Source organism: Physella acuta, unplaced genomic scaffold, assembly GCF_028476545.2.
Source record: "Physella acuta isolate Inbredline_101_S28 unplaced genomic scaffold, ASM2847654v3 ptg000324l, whole genome shotgun sequence".
Classification (NCBI taxonomy): Eukaryota; Metazoa; Mollusca; class Gastropoda; family Physidae; genus Physella; species Physella acuta.
In genome coordinates this window covers 243,969-260,973 of record NW_026731843.1, presented here as the reverse complement: position 1 = coordinate 260,973, position 17,005 = coordinate 243,969, and the positions used below count along the sequence as shown (strand labels likewise).

Below are 17,005 nucleotides of genomic sequence, written 5' to 3'. Positions count from 1 at the left end.
GAGTGCTGGTGCTGGTTGGCTGTGAGCCGGTGCTTGTTGGCTGTGTGCCGGTGCTTGTTGGTCCTGTTGGCTGAGTGTTTGTACCTAGTGGTCCTGTTGGCTGTGTGCTGGTACTTAAGTTGTTGGTCTTATTGTTTGTGTGCTGGTGCTTGTTGGCTACTGTATGCCAGTGTTTGCCTGACTGGTTATACTTGTGTTGTGCTGGTGCTAATTAGTCTAATTAGTATGCCGGTACTTTAACTGAAAAAAAACTTACTGCAGGGAATGTCAATATAGTGTTTAATGTCCATAAGTTTAATAGCCACAGCCTAACATTCTATACTTGATAGCTTTCTGTCAGTGAACTAACACAATGCTAGTGCGCTATGCAAATATACATTTTCTGCATGGAACAATAAACAAATCTGTTTTTTGTAAAAGCTGAAGCATTTGACATTATGATACTAATGCAACTAAGGCAAATGCTATAGCATGCTGAATTAGTTTGATCTAATTCATAATGGTCAGTAAATATTTTCTTATTAGAGGGCAGTTTGATTAGCTGTTGAAATTATGTCATTAAGCATCCCTAATGATTTTCTCTACTTTGATGTGAGGGAAGTAGTCTCTAATGAAGTGACACTAGTCAGATCAAAGACAAGCCTATCTTATGATCAACTCAACTTTTTATCATTTCTAAATGTAGAGATTTGAAACTAGAATGTAGTTGATCTTACCATTAGGAGAGTTCTTGTTCCTGTTTGACCTCTCTAGCTGTTTTTTCTTGTGTCATAGAGGGATTTCTAGTTGACTATCTTTTGTCAATGGTCTGTCTCAGTGGGATATCTATGTATTAGTGGGATGTCTATGTATATGTCTTAGTAGGATCAAGTTGTCTGTCTTAGTGGACTGTCTGTCTTAGAAGGACAGCAGCTACTGAGTGGGATGTCTAGTTGTCTGTCTTAGTGGACTGTCTACTTGTCTGTCTTAGTGGACTCTCTACATGTCTGTCTTAGAAAGACAGCAGCTACTGAGTGGGATGTCTTGTTGTCTGTCTTAGTGGACTGTCTACTTGTCTGTCTTAGTGGACTGTCTTCCTGTCTGTCTTAGAATGACAGCAGCTACTGAGTGGGATGTCTAGTTGTCTGTCTTAGTGGACTGTCTGTCTTAGAAGGACAGCAGTTACTGAGTGGGATGTCTAGTTGTCTGTCTTAGTGGACTGTCTAGTTGTCTGTCTTAGTGGACTGTCTACCTGTCTGTCTTAGAAGGACAGCAGCTACTGAGTGGGATGTCTAGTTGTCTGTCTTAGTGGACTGTCTACCTGTTTGTCTTAGAATGACAGCAGCTACTGAGTGGGATGTCTTGTTGTCTGTCTTACTGGACTGTCTGTCTTAGACGGGCTGCAGTTACTGAGTGGGATGTCTAGTTGTCTGTCTTACTGGACTGTCTACCTGTTTGTCTTAGAATGACAGCAGCTACTGAGTGGGATGTCTTGTTGTCTGTCTTACTGGACTGTCTGTCTTAGAAGGACTGCAGTTACTGAGTGGGATGTCTAGTTGTCTGTCTTACTGGACTGTCTACCTGTTTGTCTTAGAATGACAGCAGCTACTGAGTGGGATGTCTTGTTGTCTGTCTTACTGGACTGTCTGTCTTAGAAGGACTGCAGTTACTGAGTGGGATGTCTAGTTGTCTGTCTTACTGGACTGTCTACCTGTTTGTCTTAGAATGACAGCAGCTAATGATCCCAGCACTATCAACAGATGGCTAGTACTTTGTAGCAATTGACATGTAACTGTTTAACAAGTAAACATGCATTAACTAACAAGTTTTATTAATAGTAACAACACATTTCTATATTAACTATACTTAATTGCTATTTACCCAATATAGCATTTTTACTAATTTAAAAATTTATTTTTGTTTTAAAATAAAATGTAATACAGAAACATACAGACTTGAATATTATCTAGAACGATAAAACTCAGTGCGCAGCCCAACAATGGAGTTTTTCTCTAGTATTGATTGTTTGTTACACAAGCTGTGCCATTCTTCATTGGGACTGATTAACTTCCCCTCTAATCTTTGCTAATTAAGCCACACTGGTCTTTTACAAAATGGATGCCATACATAGATGAAACAAATTGAGGTCTCAGCTCAAAAGAGGAACAAGGCATAAAAACCAGGGAGATAATTTGTTTCTTTCCTGCTATACCCGCTATCTTTTCCCTGAAGTTTAAAACAATTCTTGATTTTATTTTCTTTATTTTCAACACAGTTTTTTTTTTATCTCATCAAAGCATTAATTTTTGATCCCTCTTAATCTTTTCACAATATGCTGGCTTGCGAGAAATGCTGGAAGTTAAGCTGGCTTTTGATAGCTGCTGGTTTTATATCTTATTTAGAAGATGTCAGACTCGGTCCCAGCATTGAAATATTCATTTTGTTCTGAATGTATCCAGAAACAATGGAAAAACTTATATTCAAACATATTTAATTACGGCAGTGTTAAGGTTACAAGGGTATTTATTCATTCCTAAAAAATATTATACATGAATTTAAAATATAGTTCTTTTACGTTCGTCTAAACAAAGTAATTTATCTTAAAATTTCAATGATCACTAGCTAAAATTTTGCTGTGTAAACTGTAATTTATTATTTCCCAATCATTTCTAAGAATAAATGTTCCAATTGTAATGAATGCTACTGAGAGTAGCCACTGCTAACTTTGCTTTGCCCCCATTAAATGTACAGCTTGTGAGGCTTCACCCTGTCTGTTGACAGCCACTTGTTGCTTTTGGTTTGATTTAACACAAGTTTTCTTTTATCAGCACTTAAAACATCATAGTTTTCAAAGTTTTAACTTCATTTTCAATGCTTCAAGTTCATAACTTCTCTAAAGGTTAATAACTTTTCTAATGGCTACAAATATTGCTCTTAACCTATGTTCTTGTATGCCTAACTGAATATTTGTATTTCTACACAATTGAGTGATAATGTGAAATGTGAATGTCCCCCTCCCCTGTTCCAGGGCTACTATAAAGACACAGTGGAGTTTTTCTTTGACACCCGGGACAGGTGTAAGCTGTTCTGGAAGAGGTGTATAGAGCATCACGCCTTCTTTCGTTGTCAGGTGGTGGCTAAAGTTCCACGCAACAAAACACGTGTTGTCAGTAGGGGCTCATCCTTCAGGTAACAAATCTTTCATTGTGAAAACTTTTGTTACATGCTCATGTCACTCAAGAATTGTTTGAGTAACAAAAAAATCTCTAACTGATACCTGAAGTACCATTGTAAGATATTTATTATAATTAAATTGATTGACTCAAATGTTCATTTAAGTATCAATGAAATTTATTGAACTCAACCCTCTAATTCACTATCATTAAGAAATGTTTGGTTAAATCAGTTACTCCTGAGTTACAAAAAGGCACTTGCATGCATCAATCAGGGTTTTTTATGCCCATCCACCTTTACTTTCCCTAATGTGAGTTAGGTACCCATCGAGCTGGGTGGACTCAGGGACGTTCTACTGACTTGAACCCACATTTGAACTCGAGACCTACGGGCTAGCAATCTACCTCTCTACAGCAAGGCCACTCAGTCCCCCAAGCACCATATGACCCCGATCAATTTTTCCTTTTTGACTTGCTAAAAATTGCCCTCACAAATGATTTATACATGTGTGTAAAATGGTAGAGTGTAATAGAAGAAATGTATGGTGTTGTTGTCTTTATCAGTGAGCTGTGATGTTTTACTTGTTTATTCATGTTTCTAGGTACTGTGGGAGAACACAGAAACAACTTGTAGAATTTGTCAGGGAAAATATTGGGAAAAGGCCACATTTTGAAAGGTGAGACATTGATTGTTTTTTTTTTAGTGTTCTGAAATATTTTCTAAATAAAATGTGTTTATTTAAATTGAATAATTACTAACCTAAGTAAATTGATGATGTTATCAAAAACAAATACAACTATGTGTTCCTTCATCTGTGCTTTCAAAATTGGATTCCAGAACGTAAGTTGATTCCTTTCTTAATCTTTCCCTGGGTTGGCTTCTGCTTGTTTTTAATCATAGATTAGCAGTCAAAGAAGTAGAAGTGTACCTAGCTCATCATTGTTATATTGGGGAAAAACAGTTTTCTCATTAATAGCTTTCTAAATACTTGAAACAATATTCCTACAATATTGTTAAGAAGAGATCTGTTTTTATATTTTAAAAAAAAGCACTAAAACAAAACATTACACCCAACAGTAAGCTTATTAAGGTTCACAGTTCTGGAGATAGCTGTGTCTATTTTATGAGTTCAAAACTTTTCTATATGCTTAGCAAGTGTGAAAGGGCTGGACACTGCAGCAACTGGTTCATTTAGTTCACTATAAAAAGTCAAGTTTTTAACTTTTGTGCTGCTGGCTTGAATACTATTACCCTTCTAGGTTTCTTACAGCACATAATACCAAAATAAGTTACATTATTTTTTATTTTTTAAATATTTATTACATGTATAAATAATTAAACATATTCATTATCATAAAATAATATACATATATTTATATTATATAAAACAAAAATGACCAAAAATATATTATGCTTATGTTAACTACTAAATATTTTCCTGCTATTTATGTTGTAAAGCTGTTTATCTAAAACCTTATTTCCAACTATAATGGTATTCAAAACTAATAGTTCACACATTTAAAAAATTGATGCTGATTTCATAAGATTCATTTTATAGCATTATGTTTTAAAAAGCTTTTTAGATCATTTTAGAAATAAAAATTACTAAACTGATAAAAGAGATCAGACTTCATTTAAACATGTCATTGTGTCATACTGGTAATGTAGTAATCACTGAACTGTTCCTGTTTCCAGCTGATAAACTTTATCTCCCCTTTCAGATCAACCAGCGGACGCATCTCTAGTAGGAGTACCAGTGTGACTCCCAAGATTTCCTCCAAGCCTGGCATGCACTCGTCCTCCGCTGACCTCCACACCAGCTCTGGGTCGCGCTCGAGTGGCTCGCACATACTGGACAGCAACCACACCCCTGGCAGCGGCATCCTGCGGGACCACTCTGGGACGCCCCACAGCGCCATGAGGGTGGAGTCTGTGGACGTCCACAGCGATAGCTCCATGTCAGGCTCCAGATCTCTCAACTCCCCACGCCTGGAGCACGGTCTGAGCATTGACCAGGATGTCATCGAGGCAGTCAACGCCAGAACGGAGGGCGCCATGACAGACGACGATGAAGACGAGGATAACATCAAAAACAGTCCAGGGAATACCCAAGGAATGTCCCATGTCTCTTCAGAAACTAAAGGTGCTCACTCTATTCTCTCCCCTGAACTGAACTCTCCTGTTCGCTATGTTGGTCTGTACTCTGAAGTTGGCTCCCCCGACTACCACGGGGACGGACTAACTTCTCCCGAGGTTGATATTAATGTTAAGGAGAAGGCTTTGTCCCATGAATGTACTAACCTAGCAGGGGACGGCCACCACATTGCTGCTGAGGCTGACCAAGCTGCGACTGCTGTAGGGGACGGTGACTTGAAGACTAACAGTGATCCTGGTGGTGGCTCTCAGAATAACCAAGTGTCCAGACCTAACCTTGACCTGAAGCTTACTAACATAACATTATCTTCTCCTTCCAACGTCAGCTCTGTAGATGAACATCCTGCCCTTTCTCAGCAGACCCCATCTGACCTACCTGCAACCTCTTCACCACAACACAAACCTTCATCACAAGCTCACACCTCCACACCCCCTCCTCTCAGCTCTCACTCACTCACTACATCTATGTCAGCCAGTCAAAATGATGAAATCAGTGATAAGCCCTTGAAGTCTGTAAAACCTGCCCCCAATGATCAGTTAGCTAACTCCCCCCATTATGTGCCCACTGATGTAAATTTAGATCTGCCCGCTCATGATCACAAGAAGGTAAGTTGTGTTGTGGTAGGGCAGCACCAGCAGCCGAAAGTGACAGATCTATCACCTCCATTTCCATCCCCTCCTCCGCCCTTGTCACCCCAGTACATGGATGAGGATGTGAAGAAAAGCCTGGAGGAGACCAGCCCAAGCTGCTGTGTGACAGACACGGCCCAGATATGGCAGGATAAAAAGGTGAGGCTTTCATCTAGAGTTCCATCCTTAGATTCTAGTAGAGTTGCAGAGAAACCAGTTCCTAGAGCAGCTCCACCAGCTGCTGCCCCAGAGAGCAGGGCTAAGACACCCGTCCTTGAAACATCCATTGACGCTGTGGTTCCAGAAGTGGAAGAAAGCAAATTAGAAGAACCTGAGGGTTCTAAAGAGGGCAGCAGTAAACCCAAAGACACGGCTCAGAAGCCAGAAACGAAAAAGTACCCCAATGGGGGTTTAGTAGGAGCTGGAGCTCCAGTTAAAGATCACCTGGAGTCAGAGCCATGCCCCAGCAGAAAGTTATCAGCTGGTACTGATCTCATTGAAGATATTCCTTACATTTTACATCGAAGGTTGGACGGACAGAAGGAAGAAACAGCTGTCTTCAGAGTCTCAGAAGCAGACAAGCTGAAGCGACAAAGAAGTCTTAGCCCTGCCACAAAGGCAGCACATCTTTCCTGTCCACCAAAAAGTGAGAAACCTGTTGGAGAAACCTCAAAACATCCAGAGAAAAGATGTCTAAGTCCAGATGCTGAGACTTCCAAGAGCAGGCCCCATTCAGACAAATCTCCCCCACTGAGCAGGCGCTATGAGTTTGTGAATGTCCACAAGCTGCCAGCTAGAACCAGCTACTCGTCTGTGGACGACACCACCAGTCCATCTGCTGAACAGGAGCTGCTCTCTCATCATGACCACATCACAGCTGATGGAGCCAAAAACTCGCCTGAAAAGAAACCTAAAGGGGCTGAGGCTAAACCATCCTCACCCTCCAGACAAGCTCAGGCACTACAGCCCAGGTCAAGTGTTGCTAAAGATGATGCTAGTGGAGCAACTGAACAAACTCCAGCAGCACCAGAACAAGAGGAGTCTAAAAGTTCCTTGTCAACACAGCTAGAGCCAGAAGAGGTCACCAAAACCACTCCTCAGGGATTGTTGGATGAAGCTGCTAAAACAGTTCCAACAGGTGAGGTTGCTGTTAAAAAAACAGTCAAAACTGATCCTGCTCTTGCCAGTGAGGATGTTCAGTTCTACAGCCCAAAAATACCAGGCAGTCAAAGGTTGAAAAAAGTTATCAAGACTTCTACATCAGATGATTCACCAGAGGCAGTGGCTGAAGGCAAGACTTTTCCTACAGCTGGAGAACATGAAAGTGCTTCAAGTGAAAGCAAGAAAAAGGCATCAGATCTCTCACTCAATCTACAGTTTTTTGAGGTGTCTAAACCTCAGCCATGTCATGGTCGTGACACTACAGAAAAGCCTGCCACTGACACATTACCCAACCAGCCCCCTCCTCAAGACACACCAGTTGGTGGATCTGCCAGTGTAGAGAAGAGGTCAGAGGTCAAGCCAGTGCAGCAGAGAGCTCCTTCACTTTCAGCTACTGGAAGGAACTCAACGTCCAGCACGTCCAGCTCTGACAACAATCAGTTTATGATTGACCTCCCATCTCCAGCAGCCGCACTCTTCTACAGTGATAATGACAGCCCACCTCCCACACAAACCAGGGCCAATGGTGGCTCCAGTCCTTTAACCTTCTCAACCTTTAGACCAGACCCTGCTGAAGAAACTCTGTTGAAAGTAGAAGATTTAAGTAAGGACAAGTCACGCAACAACAACAGGTGGTCCTTGCAAAGTGTGGAGGAGGCTGAAGAGGTGAGTGAATACAAGGTGATCATGTCTGAGGGGGTGGTTGAGAAGAGTGCCCTGAAGAAAAGGACACTGGATGAGTCTGACAAGAAGGAACCCAAGAGAGTCAGCTGGCACGAGGACGGGGACCTGCAACACAGTTACCACAGTGACGTCAGCATGACCGCCCAGAGAAGTCCAGTGGATGAGGGGGACACAGCCCTGTTTGGGGAGGTGACCACAGCCATGGACTCTGGAGATATTCTAGAAACGTTGGAGAGTCTGAGACAGGATAACTCTGAGAGTGACATGACCAACTCTGGCAGTTCTGCCAGCACCAGTGATGGAAGCGATGAGGAAACACAGAGTAATGCTAAGCAGGTGTACCTGCAGTATGCTGCATCAAAAGGACTCTCCAGCAAAGAGGGAACCATTGATTCAGGAGTGGGAGGCATGAGTGAAGGAGGACCAACCTTTGGAAGAGAGATCTCTCCCCTAGACTCTCTAGAGAGAATAGTCTCGCTGGAAGACAGCTTTGGGAGTAGAAAGTTTACTGTGGAAGAGGACGTCAAGTCCACAAAGGATGGTTCACCTTTAGAGCCATTAGAAAAACTCTCTAGTTTGCGTGTAGATAATTTTGATGAAGAAGGGGAGGCAGATGATGAGGATGATGAGCCCAACTTTCCTCCTCCTCCCCCCATTCTTGACATCCCGGATGAGATGCTTATTTCTTATGAAGGGGACCTGCCACTGCCAGACTTATCAGAATCAGCCTTGGAAGGCGCTACAGCCGCCCAGCAAGAGTTTTTAGCCAGCTACCAGCACAAGCTCTCAAAGAAGAAAGGTAGCATAGACCCACACATGGGGGACCCTGCTGGAGACATGAGCTACACCACCAGTGAAAGTGAGAGTGATTTTGATATAGAAACAGCCAACCAACAACTACACAGATTTTCTGCAGACACCGCAGGCAAGGACTCCTCTGGTAGAACAGCTGGTGAGGCCAAGAGAAGTTTGTGTGACCCCAGTAGGAGGTCTGCCAGCAGTCAGCTGGGAACCAAGAAACCTCAAGACCTGCCGCCTGTTCTACCCAAACCTGTTGTCCAGCACCCAGCAGCCCTGGGTCAGCCAGGTCAACCACCTGTTCACTTTGTCCAGAAGTCCCAACCGCTGCCCCCCCACAAGCCCGGCCCCCCAGTGCTGCCTAAACCCAAACCACCGCCAACACAACCTCGACCTATCCGCCAGCCACAGATGGGCAAAGGAAAACACTTTGAACGGACAAGACATAAATCCTCATCCTCCTCCTCTTCCTCCTCATCAGAGCAGAGATCCCACCCACCCCCTCCTGCCCCCAGTTGACCCTGTTTGATTGTTATCTTTGAAAATCTCTGTGATCTTTATAGTCCAGTTATATCACTTCTAACATTGGAATGGCCAAGACATGAGATTTCTATTCTTTATAACCAACCAGAAATCATCTTATATTCAAACCATCCTTCACCCAACTCTAAAAGCACCATAACTTATTGTATCTGGTGATATCTAAACACCTAAACAGTGGCTGGTCTTGTTGTCAGCATTCTCAACTAATGAACATTGCATTTTACAGTCTAGTATTATTTCAGTGTCTGTTTTCTAAGGCTGAAAGCTGTATGTTTTTGTGTAGAGCTAGTTGGTGAGATGATAGGGCAAGTACAATTTCTTGCTTTGGTGCTTGCTTTTTAGGTTTCTTTTTCTTTTCAGCCTTGAGACTAGGTGAACAATACTTTGTAGAGGTGTGGTGTCAGCTAGTTACCTTGAATGTGTTTACATTTATTTTTAGTACATGAATTTAGAAAGCATTTTTTTAATTAATCAAGCTAATGCTTAATAAGATTTTTTTAAGAACAAAAAATTTCCTGTAAACAATATTTTTTATATGACCAAATTTACGGAAAAAATTCTTATAAAAACATTATGCATTTTCATATTTATTTTTTGCAAACAAAACTTTTGAACATATTTTAGTTTAAGCTCCACACAAATTTATTTTTAAATTTGATTGACTGGCTGACAAATTCAGGATCATTGTTTACCTTGAGATGATGAAATGGATACAGATTAATATATTTCAATGAACTGGACTTGTGTACAAATTAATGATCTCAGATTGGTATTCTCCCCTTGCTCAGGTCTTCATTACTTGACTGACCATTACGTTTGCTCATGTTTTTTGTATGTTTTCTAGTGGTGTGTCCAACAGTGGCCTCACACACACACAATTTGCCCCATGATACCAGACGTCATGTCCCTAGTAGTCAGCTGTACATTTGGTATTAAGACTTTAGACAATATCCCCTGATCAAACCTACAGTTACCTATATTATATAGGTACCTATTGACTTCAATACTCATTTGCATTCTAGGTGACACATTTGTCAAATTACATAACTTCAGTTTAAAAGTATTGTCTGAGTGCTCATGGAGTTAAAGGGTTAAGAACATCATTGAAGTTGCCATGGCAACAGATTGTATATTGTAAAGGGATGCAACTAGTGTGTCCATTAAACAGGAGCTTATTTTTTTCATTATTTTTTTAACATACCACTTGAATAGTATTGTGCCAAATCTCATTTTTATCAGTAGTTTATGCTGATATCATTTCTTGATAATTACAGTTTAATTTTAATCATTGTTTAACTTTTAAGTGCAATATTTAATTTCCTCGTTTTATTGTGAATAAGTTGTACGTGCAATAATGTAAAGTGCAATAAAGTGATGGCAAACATCATGGAACATTGTTTAGGTGCATGGGGATTAAAGTTCCATTGGGGGGGGGGGGGATGTCTATTTGTTTCATAGTATGTATACAGCTAAAAAGTAATTAAAGATTTGCTAGTTCATCCAGCATTTTAAATCAATTTGAGGGGGGGGGAATGGCTTGGAAATGTCATCGCATTATAGATAGGACATGGTACATAGAAGGGGTTTTGTCTTACGGTTTTCTTACCAGGTTTTTCCTCTGATTTTTTAACAAAACTCCTGACTTAGGCTGTAGAATACTGTGTATATATTTAGCTATGACTATTTACTCTAGTGAGTAGTTATATTAAAGTTATAGATAAGTCGCATCATATGATAAGAGAAATCAAGTTAAATTTCCTTAAGGCAGGTTTTATAACAAGGCTATGGAAGCTGCATTGTGGTTTAAGAATATTATTTTTTAATTAGTTAGAATTGTTTTTAATTTAATTAAAGTTTTTGCTGTTCCATTAAAGAGACAACACTAAGTGTTATCATTGGAGAGCTGTAATAAGGGGCAGATAACTTGAACAGTTATATTTAAGGATTAAAGTATTGATTTTTAAGCTTGAATAAAGACCACCTCAGTTTTGCATGGAGGTAATTTAAAAATATTTTATATAATAAGGCCCTATGTGTTAAGCTGTTTAGTGTATGTTATATATGTTGAATACACAACAGGCTAACTAATTAAACAGTTTTAATTAACCACCAGAGTTATGACAGGAAAATTTAAAAACTTGAAGTAAACACTTGTCTGTTTAATTGATAGTAAGCGTAGGTAAATAACCTTCATAGTCCATAGGGCAGATGAAGTAGAGTTGTTCTGATAATGAAGGCAAAATGTTGTGCTTCATCTTGTTAACAGACAGTGCAGCTATGGATCCACTACCAAAACTTGACCAAAATATTTTTATTACAGTAGGCAGTTTATCCTCATCCATTTCTCATTTTTGTCTGTACATTCATATAGTCTGTTTTTATACCTGGAAGTTTGATCTGAGGCGTGGAATAGTTTTGTAATAGCGCCCCTGTTTTTTATACAACATGAAATCTTGATCTGAGGACAAACAATAGTTCTGTAGTAGTGTCAGTAGCAAAGTTGAATGAATGTGGCAATTATTTATTACCAAACTTATCAATGGTTGTAAATGGCTTTGATGAAATTTGAGCACCATTTTTTATTACGTTAAAAATGTATCTTTTTTTTTTTTTTAAATTATTATTATTCTTAGATTAAGCACAGTTTACTGGAAAAAAAGTTCTTATTTCGTCTCATGTTTTGTATTTAAAAATTACGGTGTAACTGTTGTTTTGGTAAATGGCATATTCATCTCTTTGTGTTATTAGTGATAATGTCACAGGTACAAACATTGATGTACACATTATTGAATCAATGACTAATTGAAGTTTGGAATAAAAGATTGATATGTGCAGGCTACATTGATTTCAGTATTCATGTTTTTTTCTTCTGCGCCAGCGGCATGTCTGTGCTTAGAGGATGGCTTAGGTCAAGGTCATTTGGCATGGATAGTAGTTGAGTTCTTCTAGTTCACTTTCACCTCAGGTGTGTTAAAATACCTATGCCAGGTGGCACAATAGGCTGAACACTCTCACCACCTCAGCCGAATAAATCCTAACATACCTGTGACTTGAGGGCAGGATACTGAAGGTTCATCTTTACCTAGAGATGATACAGTGAGAAAGACTGGAAGAAGATTTGGATTATTGTGTAAAAGATATTCACTTGCACATAGGTAGATATGTGTAAGCTGTTCTCTGTTTGTAGAACTTCGCTTTCAGCCTGCAAAACAAGATGAGAATGTTACCAAATAATTATTCTTCAACTGTAGATGTCCTATAAAATAACAAACACAAGCTTGTAGTACCAGTGAGATATTTTTTTCTTTAGGCTGATATATTTTTTTTGTTGGGAGTTTTTTTCTTTGTAAAGGAAGTTTTAAATATTGGCTCTAGCTAGATTTGTTTCTAAAATACTTGTGGAGAAGACGTATCAAGTAAACATTGAATTGAGTTTTCAACAGGGATGTTGTGCTATTTGCTGTTTGTTATAATAAAAATATTTATTATAATGAATGGTAAAACTGGGAGAATGGAGCAGGACAAATTTTTCTGGTAATTTTTTTAACTTGGCAATATTTTTTTTTCCTTTGAGCTTGTTTCTAATGATTGTTGTTTTTGGAAGCATGCTGGCTGGATTGATTTTTAAAGTAAAAAAAATTTTTTTTCATTTTATTTTTTTAGTACCATTCTAAAGCATTGTGTTATATTTTCTATTTATGTAAATCACATTAAAAAATGCTTAATTATTGTTTTAAACTTAAATCCAAAGAAATAAGTTTTGAGAAGCTGGTTTAAATTTGAACTTAAATAATGAAAAAGTTATGGAAAAAAATTGATAACGCTATAATTTTTAAGACATTTTTTTAAGTTTATAAATTCTTTGATGGTTTGGTTGGTTTTTTTAACCATTTAACATGCGGACATTGTGCTATCCATAATGTTCAAGTGTGCTTATTAATTCCAGTTTTATATTTAAAACATTTTTTTTCTGTGTGTAATCACCACCATTTGCTTGAGTCATATAATGTAAGTTAACTATTAATTAAGGTTAATATAATTGATGAAGTAATTGGGATGGAAATGATGTTATTGATTTGGTCTGTTGCACATGAGTTGCTGGTTGTACCCATTTGTTTTATTTTATTTCCCTGGTGATGCGATAGCTTATTTTGCTTTAGTCTTTGTGGTTTTTTTATTTTTTGTTTTAAATCTTATACATTTTTGTTTACACTGCATTACATTTTCTTTTGTTTTTGTACTTGTATAGGTGTGTGAGTGTAACCTTAGTTAGCAATGTGAGCGGTGTTGTCATCACGCAATATTCCCATGTGGTCCAAATTCATGTTTTTGGGGTAGATTTGTTCTTAATTGTGCTTGTTGTTTTGTTTCAAGCTAGATTGTTAATTTATGTTCTAAGAAAATTGCTCACATATGCCTTGATAAGTTCATTAGTCATTGTCAAAAAAAAGAAAAGTTTTATATATAAACTAAACTTACAAAACCAACTGTATTTTTGGCTAATTTTAGCCAGAATTAGTTACTTGATTTTGATTGGCTGACAAAACTCCCACTCTCACACATTTCATTGGTCCACCAATTATCATTCTCTTCTCTACTTTTTTATTGATCAACTTTTTGCATGCTAATAATATAACCAAGACAATGACAATTAGATTTGACAACTTTATAATGACAGTATTACTTAGTTTCTTCTATAGATGGGTGTTGTTTTTGCACAAAGTTACTATTATATCTGCACCAAGTTTTTTTTGTATGAAACATTTTTTAAGTTTTATTGACTCTCACATTTAAAAAATTATTTTAAACTTTTCTTCTATTTTTAGATTTTATTTAAACTTCATCACCTCAACAAATTTATTGCTTTTCATTTAATTAATTCCAAAATGGTTGTTTTAAATAAGTATATCATAGATTAATTCCAAAATGGTTGTTTTAAATAAGCACATTACAGATATTTTAAAGCCATGTCTTTTCTTTAATACTTCCTTGATCTAATTAATATAAATGAAATGGATTAGATTGTATTTTAAAAAATTAATGCTTACATTTGTGTCCTATTTTTAGCTTTGATGAATATAAGCAGTTATCTTTAATAACCATCTGAAAATATACTTAAATTTATATCACTGCAGTATTAGTTTGTCTATACTTTTGAGCATCCTGATACTGATAATTTATTGTTATATTTTTTATTCCCAAAGAAAAAAAATTAACAATTTTCCTAATTTTTTATCCTAATTTTTCAACTCTATAGCTTTATTAAAATGTAGACTGTCTTCCTATTATTAAAAGACTAGTTTGTATTTAATCCTCGATTTTCTATTTAAAAATCTATCTTTTTACAGTCTGTTGTTAGTCTCTCTTTTTATGGAACCTTTGCAATCTTCAAGCAAAAGAACCATAACACTAGGTATAAATATACAGAGTAACTGAACTTGTCTCTTAAATGTCTTTTTTCCTGGTGAGCCAATTTATTGTCAAGTCCAGCCTTGGAGGTGCTGGTATTCTTTGTGTGAGAATGCTGCTTAAAGAAAAATGTTTTAAGTAAAAGAGTTGTAGAAAAGAGAGGATATTTGAAAATCAATAATTTCTTATGCCATTGTGCTTTTGTAGGGTTGGAGCTGGGAAAATTAGAATTTTGAGAGAGAAAAAAATTAAGTGAGAGAGGTGTGTAGGAAGCTAGGGAGGGCTTGTGTTTGTTGTAAAATAAGGGCCTGGTTTGGGGGGGGGGGGGGGTTAATAAATAGGCTTGATCTAGAGTAGGTGGTGGGGTTGTGTTGTAATAAATGGGCTTGATCTAATGGAGGTAGTTTTAATAAATGGGCTTGATATAGAGGGGTGGGGGTAGTTTTGTAATAGAGGGGGTGGGGAGGCAGTGTTGTAGTTCATGGGCTTGATCTAGAGGGGTGGGGGTAGTTTTGTAATAAAGGGGCTTTAGCGGTTGTGGGGTGTAACAGGGACATCACTGGGCAAAATTTGTGTGCTGCATTTTGTTTCTTGTTGATTTAGTGTCCGAGTATAAAATGGTCTATTATGTAGGGCTATTGTTTGTTGTTACAGCATCTAAAGCCATTTGTTGTAGTCAATCTCCATGGTAGTTAGGCTGGGATCTCTTACATCAGATAGTAACTTTTTGTTACTTTTTTTTGTAACATCTGATGATACAATATATGTAACCATGACCTATGCACACTGTATAAAGACAAAAAACAATGCAGCTTCCATGGCCTTAAGAAAATACAACTATTTTTTTTAATTGTTGTTAGAGCTCTGACTTGAATTTTCTTTAAAGATCCAATTGCCTTGGAATTATTAATGATGTAGCTTCATTTCTTTTAAATTGTTTGCCTGGGTTGGCAGTGTAAGGTTTTTATTTATTTTTACCTTCAGTTTCTTCCAATGGTGTTGCAATGGTGTTATGGTGTTCCAATGGTTTTATTGTTTCTTTAAAGCTCTCTTTTCTCCCAGGCAATACAGCCAATAGATTTTCTCATATTATAGGCAGGCAATAGATTTCCGCATGTCATAGCCAGGCAATAGATTTCCGCATGTCATAGCCAGGCAATAGATTTCCGCATGTCATAGACAGGCATTAGATTTCATTGTCATAGCCAGGCAATAGATTTCCTTGTAGACGTTATATATTTCCTCATATGATAAACAGGCAATAGATTTCCTTATCATAGCCAGGCAATAGATAGATTTCCTTGTAGACATGTTATATATTTCCTCATATGATAAGCAATAGATTTGTATCATTGACAAGCTATACATTTCTTCATCTCAAAGCCAGGCAATAGATTTCCTTGTAGACAGCAGGCTTTAGATTTATGATAGATATGCAATAGATTTTGTATCATTGACAAGCTATAGATTTCTTCATGTCAAAGCCAGGCAATAGATTTCCTCATGCTAATAATAATATAGATTTTCTCATCAGTAGATTTGATGTCATAGATTGGCTATAGATTTAAGTATTCTCTTATGTCATAGATAGACAGACAATACATTTCATTATGTCATAGACAGACTATAGATTTCCTCATGTTATAGATAGACATAGATTTTTTCAATAGATTACTTAGCATAGACAAGCAATAGTCTAAGTTTTATAGACAGGCAGTAGATTTATTCATGTTAAAATAAGCAATACATATGTGATAGAAAGGCTATAGATTTCATGTAATAGAATGGCAATACATTTCATGTCATCGATTGTTGATGCAAGTTTTTCTTTCTTATGCAATTTATCTGAGTACACTGTGTCTTGTAACAAAAAACCCGCTGTGAGTAATGTGTTAAAGATGCTATGCCTGCATTGATCTAGTTAAAAGGGAAGAAGAGATGGAACTGTGTCATTAATGGGGAGATGAGGGCTGGAGATTAATGGCTTCTTAATCTTTTTTTAAATAGAATTGAAAGATGGGCCCCCATGTTCTCACTCTCAATGTGCGTTGGGCAACGTTTTGAGGTAGTCTGTTTTATTGTGGTATAGGATGGTGTCAGTTGTATTGTGGTGGCAGTAGAATGGTGTCAGTTGTATTGTGGTGGCAGTAGAATGGTGTCAGTTGTATTGTGGTATAGGATGGTGTCAGTTGTATTGTGGTGGCAGTAGAATGGTGTCAGTTGTATTGTGGTGGCAGTAGAATGGTGTCAGTTGTATTGTGGTGGCAGTAGAATGGTGTCAGTTGTATTGTGGTGTCAGTAGAATGGTGTCAATTTTTGGTGTAGCAATAGGATGGTGTCCGTTTTTTGGTGTAGCAATAGTATGGTGTCCGTTTTTTGGTGTAGCAATAGGATGGTGTCCGTTTTTTGGTGTAGCAATAGGATGGTGTCCGTTTTTTGGTGTAGCAATAGGATGGTGTCCGTTTTTTGGTGT

At 37.8% G+C, this 17,005-nt stretch overlaps 1 protein-coding gene across 1 annotated transcript in view; it reads left to right on the top strand.

Moving 5' to 3' along the window:
• Positions 1-17,005, top strand: part of LOC131940629 (FERM, ARHGEF and pleckstrin domain-containing protein 1) — a 99,987-nt gene that overhangs the window by 64,128 nt on the left and 18,854 nt on the right. The window contains exons 10-12 of the mRNA XM_059299336.1: positions 3,008-3,168; positions 3,755-3,829; positions 4,875-5,296. Of these exons, the coding sequence (XP_059155319.1) occupies positions 3,008-3,168; positions 3,755-3,829; positions 4,875-5,296 (658 nt within the window). The remainder of the gene's footprint in view (positions 1-3,007; positions 3,169-3,754; positions 3,830-4,874; positions 5,297-17,005) is intronic.